Here is a 21366-nt window from a genome sequence, read left to right on the forward strand (position 1 = left end):
AAATGCAACAGACATTCTTTAATAATTATACTGTATATCTATAACGTAATTGTGTTATGTTCGCTGGTTTAAGAATTGTTCTGGGAATTGTAAATGAGACTGACACCATTTAGTTACAGTTTTGCTTGTGAAAGGGATCTTTTCATCCTGTTTAACATTTATGTTTTGTATCGACGGTGCAATCAGAAACCAGGTTGCAGTGGGCATTTCGCTGGGCTGGTTTTGCAGGGATGACCTCGACACCACTGGTCCACTTTTAACTTCGTCAGTAAAAAATGATTGGCCAGGTTTCTGTATCCTATCCAAAACAACAGTGCATGATACGGTTACATATTTATTTGATTAACACTGCAGTGCATTGCAGGGCCTGACGGGATGCCTTTTATAGAACGTTAGCTGCAGAATTACTTCTGAGTTCTTCCACAGTAGCAGAGTTGACCTCCAGGCAAGATAATGGCAGCTGAAAAATGTAATTCCATAGTGAGTCATTTCTTAAGTTGTTTTTCCATAGTTTTGATTTGAGCTTTTCTTTTGTGTATTTTGGGAAAAGCGCTGCCAGACAGCTGTTAAGAATAGAAGAAATAGATCTTGTCGAGACAACCTCATCAAACATTACAGCTGTAATGAAAATATATTTTCCTTATGCCGTGGTTTTTGTTATTTTTAGTCATTTTTCAGTGCATCTCTTCTGGCTATCAGTGTCAAAGGAAAAAACATTATTTCAAGAATTGTTTTTTTGTTGTAAATTAAGGTTTTAATCTAAATGAAATTTAGGAAGAATGGTGGCTGTCTCACTTCACTAAAAATGTCTTTATTCAGAAATTAATTCTTCTTCATTACACAATAACCTCACTTAATCTTCTCCTTCCTGTCTACTCAGAGAGCCAGATGCAACTCCAAAGCGTCAAATTATGGATATTTAGGCTTCCGACTGAAACTGGAGACTTTCTCTGTGAACTTAGCAAGTGCTGAAAAAAAAAAAGAAGAACCGTAATTGATTTCCACTTTGCTAAATGTGTAACCTGCAGAATCCCTTTCTGTTATTTATTTATTAAGTTCCGGCGAGCGGGGACCTTCGCAAGTTTGTCTGCGGTAATGTTTTCATTAGAAACGCCGCCGGGCCAGCTGGTCTCTGTAGGGGAAGGCTCCGTGCCGCTCACCTATTAGAGGGGCTGTGTGTCTGCGCTAACGCGGAGCAGCCTGTAATCTGGGCCCCATTAGCCAGCCGCTGTCATTCAGACACACGGTGTCGGCCTGATTTAAATAAAATGAAATGAAGATAGTTGTTTGGGGTCCCCTGGCTTCCCTCGTTGCCGTAAACATATGCTCCGCGCCCCGCTTCCTTCCATCTTATTTATGACTTTAATTTGTTGTGTGGGCTGCGCTAGAAATTAAATTTAATACAATCCTCCCGGGGACCCTGCCATATAATAACATGGTAATTTCTGTGTATCCTTTTGAAAAATGAGGAAATTAATTCTTTCTGACATGTTCTAATTATTCCAGTGTGAACAGCAAATCCACTGCCTCCCTCCCCTCTTCCCGATGCACACACACGTACGCGTTCACACGTGTGCGCACACACACACGCACATACACACACACCCGCGCGCACACACACACACACACACACGCACACACGCACACACACACACACACACACACACACGCAGACCCCCAGGAGTGTTGGAGGTGAGAGGCAGGCGGTGGGCTCTGAGGTGCTAACACTGACCAGCAGTGCATTTCATTTGAAGCATGAGCAGACACCTTCCAGCACACCTTCCCCACGTCGCAGCGCTTTGCACAAATTAATTCACTTCTCATCTGCCAGCTTTGATTGGGGGAAGGCAGGGGTGGGTGGGCAGTGGAATGACAGGGACCCTCAGGTACGGTCAGGTGCAGGAAGGCAAGCTGGTGATTGGTCAGAGGTGATCCTGTCGGCCTGTCACTCAGTCAGGCCTGTCTTCATGCCCCATTCTCTTGTCTGTCAGTGTGAAGGTGGGAGTGCACACCAGGGACCTGCTGGACCTGAAACAGCAGGGCTGCTGGGATTGAGACATCTGCCACCCCCCCACCCCCTCCAAAACCCCCACCCCCCTTTTAGTCAGAGGCCTTTCACACCTCTCAGTGCCCAGAGGAAACACTTTAAGCACTCAGAGTCATACTCTGATATGGGTAGCAGGAGCAGGGATGCACAGATTACACACTTATACTCACATAAGCTAAGGGTACTCACAACGCTGGTCTGCAGGGTTTACACACTCACACTGATACAGGTCCTCACAAACAGTTCTTCAGGGTTTACACACTCACACCGATACAGGTCCTCACAACGCTGGTCTGGAGGCTTTACACACTTACACCGATACAAGTACTCACAAACAGCTCTGCATGGTTTACACACTCACACTGATACAGGTCCTCACAACGCTGGTCTGCAGGGTTTACACACTCACACTGATACAGGTCCTCACAATGCTGGTCTGCAGGGTTTACACTCTCACACTGATACAGGTCCTCACAATGCTGGTCTGCAGGGTTTACACACTCACACTGATGCAGACATTCTCAGGAAAGTACGCTCGCTGGGTCCTGATCTCCGCACACTCAGACGCTCAGAGGGAGGAACTCGGCGAGCGTGCGGTTCCGCTGGCGGTGTCCTTGCCTTCCGGGCTTTATCCGCTCGCTGCGGATGCGCTGTGTATTGAAAGCTGTGACCTGGAGAGTTTAAGAGCGACCCCCGCATTAGAAAGATTGCCTGTGTGATGGACTAACATCAAAATCATAGCTTTTGTGCCTGTCAAAAGCCCTTCATAAACACAAGAATATTCTGTCGGCTGAAATATGTTTTTTGTTGCAACACTCTCAGGATATTTGTTATGCGCGTGCTGTTATATCCTTATACAGTTATAATATGAATTCTCGTACATCAAGTCCTTTGGTAATTTTTTTTAAGTAGCACTGTACATCATGTCTGTATATACTGTGCCCAGTACACAGTTAACACTGTAAATTAGATTTCAATTCACACAGCTATTTTATGTTCTGCAACATGAGTAATTTCATAAGCTCAAAAAATCTGTATCCCAAACTGCAGCTGTGTGTTTATTTCGAACATCACACTCTAATTGTTCCTGTCATTAATAACTAATTGGCTAAAAAAGGCCCCGTTCTTGTTCTTGTTCTTGTTTGAGACATTTTTTGAGTGATTGGGCAGGTTACTTTTACAGGTTGTTGATCCAAATTACGTGTCGGGGCAGGCACATTTAAATGGGAGTTTTGCACTCGTTTAGAACTGTATGACATCTGAGCTATAAAACTCAACATCCTGTCCTGTGTGTGCAGCGTGTATGTGTGCTGTAAGCAGAGGAGAATGACGGGAAATGGGCATGGACACATTTGAAAAAGGTGTGGCACCACAGAGGAACATGATACTGAGCTGTTACTTACTATTACTATTACGTAGCAGTGTCCATCTTGGATCGGCGAAGTGTCTGAGTAGAATGTAGAATGTTGATATGTCCTTTCTAAACAGTCAGTCTCTCAGGTCCTGAGGAGAACAAACACACACGCGTCCTGTGACCTGGTCAGTTGGGTCTGGTCCCCAGGGCTGTAGTCTGCGTGTCTGTGTATCTGTCTGGCTGTCCTGTGCCTGGCATGCTCCCAGCATGCTCTCATGCTCCCTCTGTTAAAGAGCTGCTCTGTAGCCTGTGGGCGAGGTCCTGGCCTGACTCAGAGAGGAGGGCGTCACCGCGGTCACTGCATGACGAGGGGTTAAAGCTTTCCAGATTTCATCAGTGCCACCTCCGCCAACAAAGACGGAGGTGGGCTCTGTCGCCCTGGAGATGGCCTGCCCCGCCCACTCTCTGCCCTCCAGACAGGGCAGATGCCCCGCCCATGCTCCGCCCTCACACTTTGACTGACGCAGTCTCATCCTCCAGTCCATGCTGTGCAAAGTAGAGGGGTTATAATATCATCTCCCTTACAGACCTGCTTGCACCACAAGTCCACATTTTAGATTCAGTGTTAAGGCACAGGAGCAGCTGTGTTAATTGTAGATGGTTAAACTCAGTGTAAAGGCACAGAAGCAGCTGTGCTAATTGTAGATGGTTAGACTCAGTGTTAAGGCTCAGAAGCAGCTGTGTTAATTGCAGATGGTTATACTCTGTGTTAAGGCTCAGAAGCAGCTGTGTTAATTGCAGACGGTTAGACTCAGTGTTAAGGCGCAGAGGCAGCTGTTAATTGCAGACGGTTATACTCGGTGTTAAGGCGCAGAGGCAGCTGTGTTAATTGCAGACGGTTAGACTCGGTGTTAAGGCACAGAAGCAGCTGTGTTAATTGTAGACGGTTATACTCGGTGTTAAGGCGCAGAAGCAGCTGTGTTAATTGTAGACAGTGACGCAGTGTTAAGGCTCCGGAGCAGCTGTGTTAATTGCAGACGGTTATACTCGGTGTTAAGGCGCAGAGGCAGCTGTGTTAATTGCAGACGGTTATACTCGGTGTTAAGGCACAGAGGCAGCTGTGTTAATTGTAGACGGTTAGACTCAGTGTTAAGGCGCAGAAGGAGCTGTGTTAATTGTAGATGGTTAGATTCAGTGTTAAGGCACAGGAGCAGCTGTGTTAATTGTAGATGGTTAGACTCAGTGTTAAGGCGCAGAAGCAGCTGTGTTAATTGTAGATGGTTAGATTCAGTGTTAAGGCACAGGAGCAGCTGTTAATTGTAGATGGTTATACTCAGTGTTAAGGTGCAGAAGCAGCTGTGTTAATTGCAGATGGTTAGACTCGGTGTTAAGGCGCAGAAGCAGCTGTGTTAATTGTAGACGGTTAGACTCGGTGTTAAGGCTCAGAGGCAGCTGTGTTAATTGCAGACGGTTAGACTCGGTGTTAAGGCGCAGAGGCAGCTGTGTTAATTGCAGACGGTTATACTCGGTGTTAAGGCGCAGAGGCAGCTGTGTTAATTGCAGACGGTTATACTCGGTGTTAAGGCGCAGAGGCAGCTGTGTTAATTGCAGACGGTTATACTCGGTGTTAAGGCGCAGAGGCAGCTGTGCTAATTGCAGACGGTTATACTCGGTGTTAAGGCGCAGAGGCAGCTGTGGTAATTGCAGACGGTTAGGCTGTGTGAAGGGTAGAAGGCAGCTGTGTTAATTGTAGAGTTGCTCTATCGAGCAGCTGGTTGCAGAGGTGCGGGAAGGCGGCCTGTGTATGAGGGGCATTGTAGCGGGCATCGTGTAGCTAGCGTCGGCGTTAAGGCACAGAAGCAGCTGTGTTAATTGCAGACGGTTAGACTCGGTGTTAAGGCGCAGAAGCAGCTGTGCTAATTGCAGACGGTTAGGCTGTGTGAAGGCGTGTGTTGATGGCGAGCTCCTGGGCCATATGGTCCTGCTCTATCGGAGCACGCTCGTTGCAGATGGTGGGGGAGAGGCGGCTGGATGGGAGCGGGATTTGGCAGCGGGGCGATTCTCCGATAGGCCCGCAGCGTCCGGGCGCGTGTGGCCGCCGCGCAGCCTTCCGGCACCTTCCGGCATCTGCAGCCTGCGTCCCCCGCCCCGCCCCGCCCCGCCCCGCCCCGCCGGCGGGAGCGCTGCCCTTGAAACATGCCGTCCCGCCGTGCACACGAGCCCCTAACCAACCCCCCGTCTTAACAAAAACACTGTGAGCCCAGCGCTGCTTCTCAGTCCTCACTTTTGCCTTATTTCCTCTGTGGGTTTTTGGGAATGGTCTGGTCCGTTACTGACTGGGGAAGAGTGTTAGAGCTAGAGCACTGCTTTTAAAGTGCTTGTGCACGGGGCTACCCTCTTCTGCGCTACACTGCAGTGTCTTAGGGCTCATTTCAGATGTGGAGGTTATGTCGCATTGGCTCACCCTTGCTTGGTGGATGGAGAGGAACAATGCTCCCCCAAAAAAGAGTCCTCCTCACCCCGATAAGCTGCCTCTGTGCTCTTCTGCTTGGTGGAAGTTTTCTGAAATGTGAAGGTGTCGCGGGTCGGGTGCGTGTCTCCTCTGGCTGCTTTTCGTGGGGGGGGAGGAGGAGGAGGAGGAGGAGGAGGGGCAGAGGACGTACAGAGGAGACTCTTTTTTTTCAGCTCCTCACACTTCCTCAGAGTGGTGAGGAAGCACGGTTGGTCAGCGCCGCTCGACGCTTCGCTGTTGTTTTCTCGCGTTGTCGCCACGGCGACGGCTGGTGTGGCACCCGGCCGGGCGCGGGCGCGCGGAAAGCCTCGGCGTAAAGCTGGCAGGTCCCCGCGGGGCTCACGCCACGGCTAACAGCGCAGCCGCCTGAAAGACACGCCGTCCTTGGGCTCCGGCAACTCACTCTTTCCATTTCCTCAGAGAAGGAGAAAGAGGGAGGAAGAGGGAGAGACGGGAGAGGGAGAGAGAGACTCAGATGGTATAACGGAGGGAGAGGAAGGGGGGAGAGGAAGAGGGGAGAGCTCTAGAAAAACAGCGAAACCGAAATGATTCAGGGTGCAAACAGTCTTTTTTCACTTTATTTGTGACAATGCTCTTGGGAAGGTACTGTTAAGAGTTCTAGGAAAAAAGCTGTAGGACTTTGAGTCAAGTTTGAGTCACATCTCCAATGTGAAAGGCACAGACACTAAGATGAGTGGGAGTGCTTCAGTATCGTTCTGTCACATCACTGCATCCGGAAGTCACTCGTTACAGTAGCACTTCACTGTACTAGCACATTTTTTTTGTTTTGTATTTTTCAGTTGCAAATCATTTAAATATTCCTGTTTTACATAGCAGGGTGCAAACCATATGTACTTTCGGTTCAGTCTAGCTTCGGCTCTGGCAGACGCTGCAGTATGGAGTTTCAGCGTTTACAAAAAAAGGAAACGAAAGAAGAAAAAATTACAGAGGATAATGACAAAAGGGTACGCAAAACAGTGTTTCTAAAAAAACAAATCAAAACAACACCAGAAGCCAACGGGAAAACCGTTTGGCACAACTTCCCAAACACGTGTTCCCCCAAATTGCAAGGTTAAGCTTTGAGAGCGGTGACATCACCACCACCCCCACCCCCCCAGCGGTGTGCGGTGGCAGCCCAGGGCCCCCGTGTGCGGTCGGGGGGCCCCTGGAAGCCGCGGCGACCCCCGGCGCACACATGGACGGCAGCTGGGGCGCTAGCGTAGCGTCAGGCCGCATGCACGTCTCCTCCGAGCACGGCCTGTAATTAATGATGTAAGAGCGCAGGCAGAACGGTCCTTCCGCTGCGGCCGCGCACTCGTTATTTAAAGACTTGCAGGGCTTGTTGCGTTGCTGCAGTGCGCGCGTGTGTGTGTGTGTTTATGTGTGGGAGAGTGTGTGTGTGTGAGAGTGCACCGTGTGTGTGTGTGTGTGTGTGTGTGATAGATAGGGAGAGTATATGTGTTAGTGTGTATGTGAGAGTGCACTGTGTGAGTGTGTGTGTGTGCATCTGTGTGCATGCATGTGTGTGTGTGTGTGTGTGATAGAGAGCTTGTGTGTGTCTGTGTGATGGAGAGGGAAATTGTGTGAGAGTGTCTGTGTGTGTGTTAGTGTGTGTGTGTATGTGTGAGAGAGAGAGCTTGTGTGTGTGTGTGATAGATAGGGAGAGTATATGTGTTAGTGTGTATGTATGTGTGGAATGTGTAGCTGTGTCTCTGTGCATTTACAGGCTCTGTCATTATTGTGTTGTCTTGTGTGTAGTGGTGTGTGATATGGAGGTATGTGCTTTCTGTGCAGAGTTAGGGTGGCTCTCTGTGCATTTATTGGTGTGTGTCTGTGTGTGTGTTAGTGTGTGTGTGATATGGAGAGTATGCTGCGTGTTTCTGTGCAGAGTTACAGTGGCTCTCTGTGCGTTTCTCCTGTCGCAGACTCCTCCCACAGCAGCCATGGAGGCCTCTCCTCGTAGCAGCTTTTTCCTGAGGTCAGTTTCTCTCTGTTTTTCTCACTGTTGTGGGGGGAGGGGTCAAACTCATCTGTCCAATCACAGCTCCCACCCGCCCTGACACCTTCCGTTTGATCTGGCGAGAAGGAAGCAATGAATCCTGCACTCGTGTGTTTTTGTCAGTGAATTGCCAGGGTCGCCCCCCGCAACCCCCCCCACCCCCCACCCCCCCCCTCCCCCCCACCTCACACACTCGCCCCTGTCCGTGTCCCCATCCCCCCCCATGTAACACCGGCATGCTCACAGGGCTTCTGGCCGCTCCCCGTACAGTGAAACCGAAAGCCTTTCATTTCACAGGCCGAGGTTCTCACATGACACATTTCACAACCCGGCCCCTTCACGGGTGGACTGTTTTTGTTGCTCGCATCGCATGTGCTTGTTTGTCCTCGCTGCTCTTATACAGGTGGTGGTAGTGGGGCGTGTGTGTGTGTGTGTGTGCGTGTGCGTGTGTGTGTGTGTGTGTGTGCACATGCGCACTTGTGTGTGTGTGTGCGTTTTTGTGCGTGCACATGTCGGGGTGAGGGTGGTGGGGGGGAGGGGTCAGCGTACGGGACGTGCAGTTTTATTCAGCATGTTTGAAATGGTACGCCAAGCCGAAACGACCCGGAGTCTCCGCTTTTTTCCCCCCTCTTACCCCCCCACCCCCGCCTGCCCGCCCGCCCCCGCCATCCTGCGATTCTAATTAAGAATTTGTGCTGTCATTGCTGGGAGGAAATAAATAGCAGTAAGTAGCTTTAGCGCTCGCTGCTCTTCTGGTGAGTTACCTTCTCCTGGGCCCGAGCGTTACCCCCTAATTACGTCCCTCTCATTAAGGCCCGCCGTAGCATCTGCCTTTTACAGCTGCTGTCAGCCGAAACTTACTGAACCTAATGGATCTGCTTTGATAGCGCCGCGCTTTTCCCCCTCTCTCTCTCTCTATCGCTCGCTCTCTCTCTCTCTCCCCCCCTCTCTTTCTCTCTCGCTCTCCTGAAATTGATTGCTTAAGTGTAATGGAGGTCATTTATTTGATTAGATTTACGCCAATTCCTTTCAAACACTTTTTAACCTAATCGAATGAAGGGCATTGTGCTATGACACATATCCCCCCCTCCCCCCTTCAGTTGGGGGGTTTTGGTTTGTTTTTGGTAAGTCTAATTCCGAAAGTGTGGCTCAAGGAACTGTGTCTGTTTCACTTCTACTGTACCGTCCACTTGCAGCACGGGCATCTCGTGCCCTCAGTGCAGAGCTGGGTCCCTTTACTGGAATCTGCGCGTGATACGTACATTTCAGACGCTCGACAGCGCGGCTGCAGCGCGTGGTGCCCACACGCGGGGGACGGCGTGCAGGTGCATGTGCGGCTTCCCTTCCTCACTTCTCTTTGGCTGCGGTAAAGGAGAGGCTCTCCCGTCCGCACGGCGTGGCGGTTCGGCCGTACGGGACGCCGGGCGAAGGCTCGCCCCGGTAATCCGCCCGCGGAAACGTTTAGACAGCGCTCCGCTCGGCCGTCACGCGGAGGGAGGCCCCAGACCCGCGGCGGGGGCCAAGGGCCGGGGGTTTCCGCGGGCCTCGTTAGGGCCGGCGAAAAAAAATGAGGAGGAGCGCGCGGAACCGCCCCCTTAACGCTCGGGCGGGTCGAAAGTGACGCCTCGAATTTGCGGAGCTGGGAGTGAGCGACCCGCGCTCCTTTTGAAGATTTGCCCGCTCGCCCGGATGATCCGGGCCCTCGCATCGTCTGCGCGCTCCGGAGAAGCGAGCCGTGAGAGTTCTGATCGCGCCGGCGTCGGCGTTGGAGCGCTCGCAGCGCGGCGGCCCTGGCGATCGTAAGCGAAGCGCCGAGGGGGGGAGGGGGGGGGAGGCCGTCCTGATCCGTTTGATGAGCCTTTGATAAGTCCTCATGGCACATTTACATTTATTCATTTAAACCAGACAACCAGGGCCCGTCTGGAGTGGCACCTCAAAGGTAATGGCAATCTTTGTGATCTGAATCTGGTCTCCGACCTAATTAAATTAATAATGTAGGCTTGAGGTCTGTGGTGCTGAAAAACTGACCCGTGATACAAATATTTAAATTTGCTGGTGGGGGAGAATTAATCTAACCACCGTTGCTGTTTTTTTAATTTTAAGTTATGAATGCAAACAAATGCAGTTTTGTTTTTTCGACTGTTTTGCATCAGTGTGGCAGTCGTGGAAATTTTGGAAAATATTGTAAAAGTAATAGAAGAAAAGTAGGATTATAGCCTTGAAGATTTCACACCAAAAAACCTTAACAATAATTACACTGTGTGATTATAATTGTTACACACGACAAACTTTGTTTTTTTTTTTTTTAGTTTTATCATTTAAACACAACCAAAAAAACTAAACGCAGGTACCCTGCAATCAGAATGATCATATTTTACTAGCACTTGTTTGAAATGTCATAATTACACATTGTTAGATTTTCTAAATGGTACATAGTCAGTAAACTGAAAACAGCAGGCAGCTGTATTAAGCTGTATTTGATCTCAGTTGATAATTTTGTATTCTATTTCATGCTAAACTTTTCAAATATTTCTTGTATTTGTTTTGGTCGATAGTATTTATATTTAGCGTATCTAATTGCCTAATCTATTTTACTGTCCATTACTATTAAGTATTTTATTTAGCGTATTGTATATGGACAGTGATCTTGGGTTAATTGTGTAGAATTAAAAAAAATAATAATTATATACAAGTTGTTCATCAATGGGAAAATAAAGAAATTTCCAAATTTCCTGTTTGCTATCTGTAAATATTATTTAGTTTATCTATAGCCAACGATCTGGATTGACGGTGTGGAGAAAAAAAATAATATACACACACACACACACACACACACACACACACAGAGTGGAAAATAGATGCTTATCTGAAAACAAATTCTTATTAGGGGCACTTAAAAATAAAGAGCATTTAGTTTTCACACCATCTCATCACATTGTGATGTTATTTTGTTCTGTTATTTTATTATTTTTTTCTGGGGAGCTGTCTGGTTGGTCGTTGTGTTGAAGACCTCACCCCATGGTCTGGTATTGAACGTAACTGTTGCACTGCCCAAGGTTTTCAGTCAGCACGATTTTCTCCTCCTTTTCGGCCAAGATTTCCTCCTCAGGCTGCTGCCCATTCAGTTTAGTCCAGCATTACAGTAAAAAGCAGATTAGAAACAGAACACATGCTTGCCTGCCTTCTCCCAAATATGCAGAGGCTGTGCTAGTGATGTGAAGAGCCTGTGAATATGATGAGGCATTGAATACTGCTAGAAAAGAAAACTAGCTAAGAGAAAAACGAGTGTTACTTCAGGTCAGGGACTTGTGGTTGGATTGAATTTGGCCCCCAGGAACTTTTCATTTCGAGAATATTTCAAACCATGAAATATGACATTGATAAAGAATCCATTTGAATTGTCAATTGCGCTTTAAGTAGAGGTTGTGTAATGTAATTCCTATTTTGGCTCTTAGCGGTAGGACGAGCTAGGGGCAAGTGTTGGATTATTTCCAGCATGTCACCTTCCTCCTTTCTCTTCCTAATACCTCTGAGTGGGGGATTGTGGGATTGTGAGTAGGGGATTGTGGGATTGTGTTAGATTCTAGCCACCTGTTGAGGCAGAAGCAGCAGCAGTCTGGCATTCTGAAGTACGGGGGGAGGAGCCAGAGGAAATGCTCTACCTCTGGAACTGTGAACTGTGCTGGACAAAAAAAAACAAAAAAAAAAACCTCTTGACCTTTGACCCAGTGCAAAAGGCTCAGTTACGTAACAATTTGCTTTTGTTCTTCTCCGTCGTTGTCTCCCCCGATGAGAAAGAGCCGCGATTAATCTTGAGTAAAAGCAACATTACGGTCTTAATCCACACCCTTCTGTCAATGTCTGTTTTAATTAAGGAAGACAGAAGTGGCAGCGGGGAGATATTGCACACACGCGCGCGCTGGGGAATCGGAGGAGGAGGAGGGCTGCCCCCAACAATCAGGCCCAGATTACAGCCAAGCTCTCCCCGGGCCCTGCCCTCCTGCCCCGCCAGTGCTTATTGTGTTCCAGGGAGGGAGGGAGGGAGCGAGAGAGATGGAGAAAGAGTGAAAGAATGTTTCTTAAGCGTACCGCAACATATTTTATTAAGCAACTGTACGAGGTCAGAAGGGGCTCTGTCGAGTGCAAATATGCGAAAGTACGCGAACCATAGTGTAGCAACTCCAAGTTCGCACTCCAAGCAAGCAATACATCTTCTTCCTTTTCGTTTTTTTTTCTTTCTTGCATAGCTTTCGCAAAAGAACGTGTTGGCTTTTCCCTGCTCTTGAAACTCCGTGAATTGAATCACAGGGCTAGTGCTAGTGGGCCTGCTACACGGCGCTATTGAAGGAAGAGGCTTTCAAACCCTGGAGTCCCTCAGTATTTACCGAAGTGTGGAAAAAGAACGCACTCTTTCTGTGAATTCTTTCCACATAAAAATTGAGTCTCTTTATTTTTTATTAGTGAGTCATGGTATTTCTAACTGCCTTTATGTTCTGTGCCCTATTACAGTTGTCAAAATAATTATGTATTTTGATGTAAGCTACAACTCTGTTACTGTAGTACTCATTCTGAGAGACATGCTAAGGTTCCCAGAAGCAAAAAAAACTCATTTCAACATTAAGCACTTGTGACACTGGCTTGTATAAATAATTGAACGTACCACCTTTTCCACGACGTGTCCAAAATAATGACTGTTGAGTTTAAAACTGGAGGTTAGAAAGGCCCACTGCCGTATCAAATGTATCAGATGTAAATCATGTAATCCCATACAGAGCAGGACATCTGCGATATAGCTAAAGGGGTTTAGGTTTCAGACCAAAATACAGTACGTCAGTGTGATATCAGTTTTTAAATAACTATTCAAAGTAAAAAATAAAAAGGCAGTCACCAGACCCATGTCTCGCTCCTTAGGAAAAATCTGCATTTTTTTGGCGTTGTGGCTGGAGAATCTGAAGCGCGGTGTTTGTCACTGCCGCCTGTGTGTGCGAGAGAGTGTGTGAGAGAGAAACGGAGAGAGAGGTTACTCCGCGGTCTCTTCCTAATCCCACCAGAGAGCCTCTCCTCCTACATCCCTGCCATTATTTGATGTAATGAAAAGAGAAAGTGTGTAACACTGAGATTGTTAATTAATTTAGTCTAACGAGATGAAGATAAATGAAGCACGCCAGAGGCTGAGGAGGGGTAGGGGGCCCCCCGCTTTGCTCTCCCAACCCCCCCCCCCCCCCCCCGCCACCTTCTGCTCACAATGAAGCTCATTTACAAGGTGCGACTCCCAGTTAGGCCAGGGCCTGTTTCATTTTCACCCTCGCTCACTTTAACACAAGCATCTTTTCACCCAGCACTTAAAAAAAAAGAAAAAAAAAAGAAAGGAAATCTGCATTCGAAAACCACAAACTGCAGATGCAGCCCCTCCATCGTTTGGGAGCCATCTTGAGAGACACTTTCCTCGTCAGGAGGGGGTGCCTTCGCATGGCTTAATATTACATTAAAAAGACATTTAAAAAATGTTATTGAGTGATCCAGTGTTAATTTGGTCCATTTGGTTTGATGCACAAATGCAAGAGAGTTCAGCAATCGGCAATATTAACGTGTCGACCTTTGTTTATAAAAACAGAAACTTTATTTGTGAGTGCCTGGCATGCTTCTATACTGTGTGTAGTACACTTATTACTAAACAGCCATTATTGTTATAGTCCAGTAATTGCTTGACTGAGTAACATTTGCATTTCTTTCTTACATTTTGTTGTTTCACTTTGGCAATATTTTCCTTCCTGTCATGCCAATAAAGCTATTTAAAAAAAAAAAACAGAACAGCAAAAGCGACAGAAGACAGAAAGGAACATCCTTTTATATTTAAAAAAAGTCAGGTGTCCACATCCATGCAGCCTTCAAACAGCACTGAAAAATCAGTAGTCTTTCTAGCCCCCCCCACTCTCTCTTGGACTCTCTCTCTCTCAGACTCTCTCTCTCTCTCTCTCTCTCTCTCTCTCTCTCTCTCTCTCCCTCTCTCTCTCTCAGACTCTCTCTCTCTCTCTCTCCCTCTCTCTCTCTCTAAAGAAGTTCTGTAGGAGCCGCCGCAGCAGTGCACACCAATCATTATGCCAGCCATTCTACTACTCCTTTATCTGTCAAGCTGGCCACAATAGGTTGTTGCTTGTGTGGACAACACCAGAACAATTACGCTCTCTGTTTGCTGGGCAGGGCTGCTTTTTTTAAAGGCAGATAATGGACTCATTATTGTTATTCTTAGACCAGGCCTCAGGAGGAGGAATACTTGCTGTGGGTACGTCATTATTTAGCAAATTTTCGATTAGCTCATCACATTGTCTTGTATGGTGAAAATCGGAGCTCGTTGGGGAGGGGGGTGGGGAGGGGGGTGACACCCCTAGCAGCAGCCTCTGAGCCCATGAGTTAAAAGGTAGCACTTGATAGGCCAATAATATGAAGGAAGGTGGTAAAAAGAGGGATTAGAGCTGTTGCCGTAGTAACTCCAACTTCCATCTGCGCGGGAACAATGGACTTGTGTTCCTCTACCACCTTGGCTTCAAAAAATAGAGAGCGAGGAAAGCAAGGGAGAGAAAGAGAACGTTCTGAAAGGACAAGACCCTTTTCAACAACAAAGTGGAATCCCAGGCCTAATAGGCTCTGCGCTGTGATTTGTTAGTCCAGTCCACTGGGGGATTCGGGGAGATGAAAGGTCAGCGCGTAATCCAAGGACGGCGAAGGTCGCTGTCCCCCGCGTTTCTACAATAGCAGTTTGTGTTCCTGCCTTCGTTTGTTCCCCCCCCCCCCCCGTCTCCGGGCCAGACGCCGAACCCAATACCTGCGGCTCGGCCGCTCTGAAAGGCGGGGTGAAATGAAAGAGAGAGAGAGAGAGAGAGGGAGAGAGGGAGAGAAAGGAGCGGAGGAGGAGGAGGAGGAGGAGGAGGAGGACCCGGGCCCGAGCGCCGTAGGAGTGAAAGCGCTCCGCGCCGCCCCGCCAAAACCCACTTGTTACCGGCCGGCTAAACAAACACAAACTGGATTTACGCCGGAGATTTGGGAGAAAGAGAACTCCTCCTGTAAGCTGTCAGACGCCGCTTGGCCCGGCTCCAGCTGTTTCCCCCGACCCGTTGCGTGAGCGCGGAGTTTTGGGGAGGGGAGGGAGGAGAAGCTTTCTGCAGTTTTAATATTTGGTTTCAGGCACGGCGCGCTCCGCTCAGATAAGGCCTCTCCCGTCGGGCCCAACCCGACCTGCACACACGTACACACACGTACACACACACACGCATGCACACACACACGTATGCACACACACACGCATGCAAGCACGCCACGATCACGACACACGCATGCAGCACGCCACGTACGCAACACCCCGTCTGCACCGCGACCGACGATCCCCCCCCTCCCCATCCGCCCCATTGTTGGTCTTGGTTTCTGACGCCTGCTGCTTCCCGTGATTCGATTTATTTCACAAGTTCGCAAGCTATAATTCTTTCTAATAAAAAGCGTGAATTAACAGATTCTGTAATACGAGCCAAAGTCTATCTGCGAGGAAAGGGACTCCATTCCCCTAAAGTTGTTATGATCTACGATCTGCGGCCATATGTGTTTCTCCTTACATTTTATGTCTCCTATTACAACTGGAATATGTCTGCTCGCATTAAGCTAATTTATGGTGTGGGCCACCGTAACAGCAATACGGGTTAATGAATCTGGCATTGCTAATTAACTGCTATTGAGGGCTGAATATTAATCCAACCTCTGGGAGGATGTTCAGGCCGTAGGGCCTGCGGGAGGGAGGGGGGAGGAGAGAGAGGACAGGAGATCAGCCCTCTGATTTATTAAGTGCGTTAGTAAGCCCGTATCACTGCGCACAAGAGCTGTTGTGCTGCGTGATGTCGAACATCTAAAGTACCAGAACACAAAGGAATTTTTTTTTTTTTTTTTAAATTTTTTTAAATAAAGTCAAAGAAAAAAATTCCAGAGCACACAAAAGCCAGTTTCTATTCCAAGGGCCTGAAGAGAGAGAGATTGCTGATATGGATATCTCGATTTTGATCGAATATCTTGGAACATTGCTCCTTCAGTTAAACACAAGGGAAGTCTATTAGTAAATGACATGACTTTATATGAGGTGGTACTTGATATACTGGATATTATTTTTAAAAACATGCCTTTCACGTGCAGAATTGTGGTATTTATATTTTTCCAAATAAACGTGTGTCTGAGTTTTTAATTAGCGATTTTTATATGAATTTAAGCCACATTTCTGCTGTGTGAACCACAGCCGCGTATCACACAGGGCTATAGAAAACCAAACTAAACAGGACCTCTGGAGGTGAATTGAGGACCTTATGTTCCACCCAGTGTACAAAATATCCGTGCCCACAAAGGCTGTGCTATGCAGGCAAGATTGTTGTGCATTTACTTTACACGTACCGCTCAAAAACAGAGAACTGAGCCCAATGTTACTGAGAGCATTCAGCGAAAAAAAAAAGCTTGTGGCAGGAATTTGCAAGGGAAGGTTCTCTCTCTCTCTCTCTCCCTCCCTCTCTCTTTCTTTTCATTCTTTCTTCTCTTTTTGTCACTCTTTCACCGAAGAACACTCTTCTGTAACACCCCCAGTCGCCCCTGAAAAGAGAATGAACCACCCACTGCAACCTGAGTGGAGCGATACACTCAGCCCTGTGTGCTGCCGTACCGTCAGCGAGACTGGCGGCCTTTCATTGTGTTCCCATTAACCCGCTCCGCCCCGCCACCCTCAGGATCACCGCAGCGCTCAGTCTCGCCCGCGGCTCGGCTCGGCGCTCCCTGACTGTTCCACAGGTGACCGGCATGGCACAGGATGGGATGGGATAAGATGGATTTTGTGCGTATATATATATATATATGCAGCCTAGAATGCCATGTGGGGACTCCGGGGAGAGCAACAGCTTTGGCAGCGTGTGGGATCTGGGCTCACGGAAGTGCTGGAAACGAGGGGGCTGCTGCTGTGAGGGTTGGGAGGATTTCCTTAGTGCTCTGTTACTCCATCAGGAGACCTACTGTCTCACTGCTCGATTCCTCTTACTCCATCAGGGGGCCCATTGTCTCACTTCACTGCTACTCCATCAGGAGGCCCACTGTCTCACTGCTCGATTCTGCTGCTACTCCATCAGGAGGCCCACTGTCTCACTGCCCTGCTGCTCCATCATCAGTCCCACTGTCTCTCTTGCTACATTCCTTCATCTCTGTCAGCATGCCCTCCGTCTCCCTGCTCCACCCCTGCACCACAAAGCCCACCGTCTCCCAGCCCGCCGGCTTCATTTTTTGGTGAGCGGCAGCGAAGGCTCCCTCTCCCGCAGTCCAACGCACTCTCCCCCCGGAGCCAAGCCTTTCAATTTAGATTTCAATTAGAGGCAGCCATAATGTTAGTTCTGTGATTAGGAGTCCTGTCCTCCAGGAATCAGATCTGTTTGCACCTCTTTTCTTTTTTTTTTTTTTCTCTCCCCCCTTCTCCTTCTCCTTCTCCGGCAATCAGATAGAATCTGATGAATTGCGCATGTAATTACGGAAGTTATTGAATATTCAGATTGCTCGACGCCGCTCGGCGAAACCATCTGATGACTCTCGGTGTGAGATATTCATAGTGCATTAACTCTAAATGTATCGAACAAGTGGCCCAGTTAAAAAGCGACTCCTGTAATGGGAGAGGGCCAACGTATGCCATTAGCCTGAGATAACAGCAGCCGCTAAGGGGAACTTAATTAAAAATTACACCGCCGCATCATGGCCTGCCTTGTCTCTGTATGCGGCCGCCTCACTCAGCAGGAGGCTTGCCTGTATGGCTCTGCATTAGCCTGGGCTTGTCCCGCTTGAGCCTGCCTGCCTCTGATAAGGCACTAGCCCAGCCCATCTCTGGCTAAGGTGGTCCGTCTTAACGTTTCAGCACCCACCAAAACGTGCAGAAATTCAGCATTTTTAGTAGCCGTTTTTTTGGTATTTATTGTTTTAGTGCATAATTTGACCACCGGACTGGTGAGGGTAATAGGAAGATTTGAATACTGGTGCAATGTTAAGCAGGGTTAATCAAACAGGTACATCCATGCGACCATGCAAAGAAGCCCAACTTGCACCCTTACCACCTAAGCCATTTGAAACCCAGGTGTGGTGTGAAAGGTAAAATAAATTTCGGATCACTTTCCATTACACCACTTTGCTTTCGAACATTTAATCGTTATCTGGGAATGAAGTTAAGTTATTTGAGCGATTCATCTGTGGCAACTACTTTTTTTAAATAGATGTCTTTAAAATTAAAATTTTTTATTTTGCTCAGAAAATCTTCGATAACCTGCAAAAAAGAGTGTAAAGTTGTCTTTTGATACTTGTCCCTGAATGTTGTTGTTAACATATCTGTCTGAATCTTAGTTTTAATTTTCTTTGTGAAAATATATTAAAAATTTTTTTTTTTTTTTTTTTTTTTGAGGGATCCAAAGAATTACAGTGCCTTTAAAGGCTGACTCTCTGGACTCTGTGTGAATAGTGAACCCATCTGAGGCTTTTTGATATTTTAAAACACCACCATTTCACAGCCACATGCTCTGGTAGAAGTAGTGATATCACAGAACTCAGCACACTTTCCAGTGTCAACTCATTTCACATCCGCTAAGCTCACTGCTCATTTCCTCAAAAAGGTCATTAAAAATGCATAGAGTAGAAAAACAAACAGTAGAAAGCTTTGCGGTAAATAACAACTTTAAAGAACTGTAAACACAAACAGTTGGTTATTGCTTCAACCACAGATATAATTAATGAGCTCTAATTATTTATTAAAGCTCATTTTGTCTGTTTCTGGCCTGGGGGCTAATGCAGTTCTGTTGTAAAATACATAGAGACAGATGAGATTCTTTACAGTGCATATGAGAAAGAAGGGAAAAAAAAATCTCACGCCTTAATTTCATCGCTGGAAATTCGAAAGGACGCTGCTGGCGTGTTTGCAAGATCATATGCTGAACAGAGTATTCCAGAACATGCTACAGCACATTTCATGCCATTATTAATGCATGATATTTACAATTTAGAGGCTAATAAATGAAAGTTTATCCTTTCTCTGTAAAAATGTTTTTTTTTTTTTTGCCATATGGGAACTAATTATTTTGATAAAAGGATGTCATAGACCACTAAGACTAAAACATGTTTTGTTTCTGTTTTTTTAAAGTTTTTAGTTATTTCAGGCACTGGTTTTCCAGAGAGCTCTGAAGGAGGAGGCAAGTGCAGTATACTCAGGACAATCAGATGCTCATTGCAGTGCTGTTCTCGGCCAGAGAATGGGGATCGCACAGTTGCCCTGGCCGTCAGTGGCCCTGTGTGGCCCTGATGGCGCACTGTGTTATTTAAGCCTTGGAAGCGGCATTAGTGGGCTGACCCCTCAGGTTTGTGGCCCCGGTCCATGTATATTATTAGGATAATAGGATTGGACTTGTTTACACCAACTGTCAGGTTAAGGTAAGGTCAGAGAAGGGTTCTTAAACTCACGTAACTGGCTTATTTACACGTTAGAATAGCATTGTAGTGGCCCCCTCGCACGCACATGAACTCGCGCCCCGCTGGACGGGACAGCGCCGGGAGGCGGGCTCCCCGGGCATTCTGGGACCGCCCGCCGAGCGTGGGAGGGGCGCGCGGCATGGCGGCCGACTCCGCTCCGGGCCGATGTGGCCGGCCGGCCTGTTGCGAAAAGGCGACCTTTGTCAGCTCACGGCTATTGTTTGCAGATTCCCTGTGCACACCGTGGCATGTGAACAACACATCTGCTCCCTGGAGCTTAGAGAAAGAGGGAGAGAGGGGAGGGGGTGGAGAGAGAGAGAGAGGGAGCGAGGCAGAGGGAAAGAGAAAGAGAGGCAGAACCGTAGCACATACAGTATACAGTCAGCTCTGCTGATGGAGACCGCGGGCACGGTCCCCCTACTTGTCAAATATTTGTCTGGCCTTCACCAGCTATTTGCCTTTGTCTGTTTGCTGTGGATATATAAGTCTGTTTGAGTCTGATAGAGACAGTGTTTCCACATATCAGACACTGAAGAAATGTCTTTTTTTTGTTGTTGCATAATTTACCTTGTTAACATGCTCTGCCCTCACTGCATTCATTCTCTCTTTATTCATATTCCTGTTTACAAGGGAACATCCTTATGTATTAAGGGTGTATTGTTTATTCATTGCTTATGTTTGTTTTAATAATTTATTGTTTTAGAGTCGAGGGTTTTATGGCCTACTGTATGTCAGCACCAAAGTGCCGGTTTAATATTGTTCATGATCATGCATTCCCGATCGACTGCAGACGGCAGCGTAGCATTCGTGCTGTGTGAATGTGAAGCGGAGTCTGCCTCAGAAAGAGCTCTTTAAAAGAGGCCTCTGCTGAACATTGCAGTTTATTAGTTTAATGTGTTTTTGATTGATTTTGTGATTGTGAGTTAAGGGTTCATTAAGTGAGCCTTTTACGCACACAGAAGCCACAAAGGCCGTCTTTGTCCGTCGACTTCGGGGGGAAAAATGGAGGAATAGTTTGAGATTACCAGATTATTCCATATTTCCTCCAGAGCCACGCCGTTCTCTGGGCCTGACACTATACGGTCTGTGGTTGGCGAATACCACAACTGGATCTGTGCAAAGCATCCTGGGAAAGGAGCTTTATAGAAAGTGTCGTGGATATGGCCTGGAAGCCCTGCCGAGCACGTTTTTGAGAGAAAGAGCTTGGTTAATGATTTGATTCTGAAACCCTATCTGATGTGCCCCCGTACTGCACTTCTGCTGGAAAGAGTGCAGGAAATGGTGGTGTCAGACAGCAAGACTGCTCCTATTGCTCTGATGGAACTTATTAATACTGATGTTGAGCTTCTGATTTATAGTCATTTTATTTATTTATTCATTCATTCATTAATTTATCATAAAGGACTGTTTCTTGTGACCTACACTCTATATTAGGACCCACATACTGAGATTTAGGACACAGTTTCAAAGCCATAGTTTACAAAAGTATTTGTTATTTTCATAGGGCACATCAAAAATATAAAATGTGTACCAAGAAAGTACTAGCTGCCTCAATCCATTACTGTCATCAGTGCAGTCTCTCTCTCTCTGTCGCTCTCTCTCTTGCTCTGACTCTCCCTGTTTTTTTTTTACACTCTTTAAATCTTTTAGGACCTTCTAAACAGATTCTGATGCAATGGAATCGACTCCATTCATTGGGGCAATACATTTATTTGATGAAGCTGATCTTTGCTTCATCAAACCCAAAAACAGCCATAGTCTGGATTCAGATAGGACACCTTCATCTGCCATCATCTGGGTGGAGCTAATGCCCCTTCATCTGCCATCATCTGGGTGGAGCTAGTGCCCCTTCATTTGCCATCATCTGGGTGGATATGCCTTATGTGCCCCTGTCATTTTTGCCATCATCTGGGTGGGAGCGCTAGTGCCTTCTTCCATGTCTGCCA

At 47.3% G+C, this 21366-nt stretch overlaps 1 protein-coding gene across 28 annotated transcripts in view; it reads left to right on the plus strand.

Moving 5' to 3' along the window:
* Window positions 1–21366, plus strand: part of LOC135255600 (transcription factor SOX-6-like) — a 200877-nt gene that overhangs the window by 47167 nt on the left and 132344 nt on the right. For 13 of the 28 annotated variants that reach the window (XM_064336985.1, XM_064336984.1, XM_064336994.1 and 10 more), the window contains one exon: window positions 7839–7891. The exons of the other annotated variants lie outside the window; for them this stretch is intronic. In XM_064336985.1, coding sequence (XP_064193055.1) covers window positions 7857–7891 — 35 coding nt within the window. In that variant the 5' untranslated portion in view covers window positions 7839–7856. The remainder of the gene's footprint in view (window positions 1–7838; window positions 7892–21366) is intronic. 28 annotated transcript variants of the gene reach the window in all.

The sequence above is a fragment of the Anguilla rostrata genome, chromosome 5 (genome assembly GCF_018555375.3).
Source record: "Anguilla rostrata isolate EN2019 chromosome 5, ASM1855537v3, whole genome shotgun sequence".
NCBI classification, from domain to species: domain Eukaryota; kingdom Metazoa; phylum Chordata; class Actinopteri; order Anguilliformes; family Anguillidae; genus Anguilla; species Anguilla rostrata.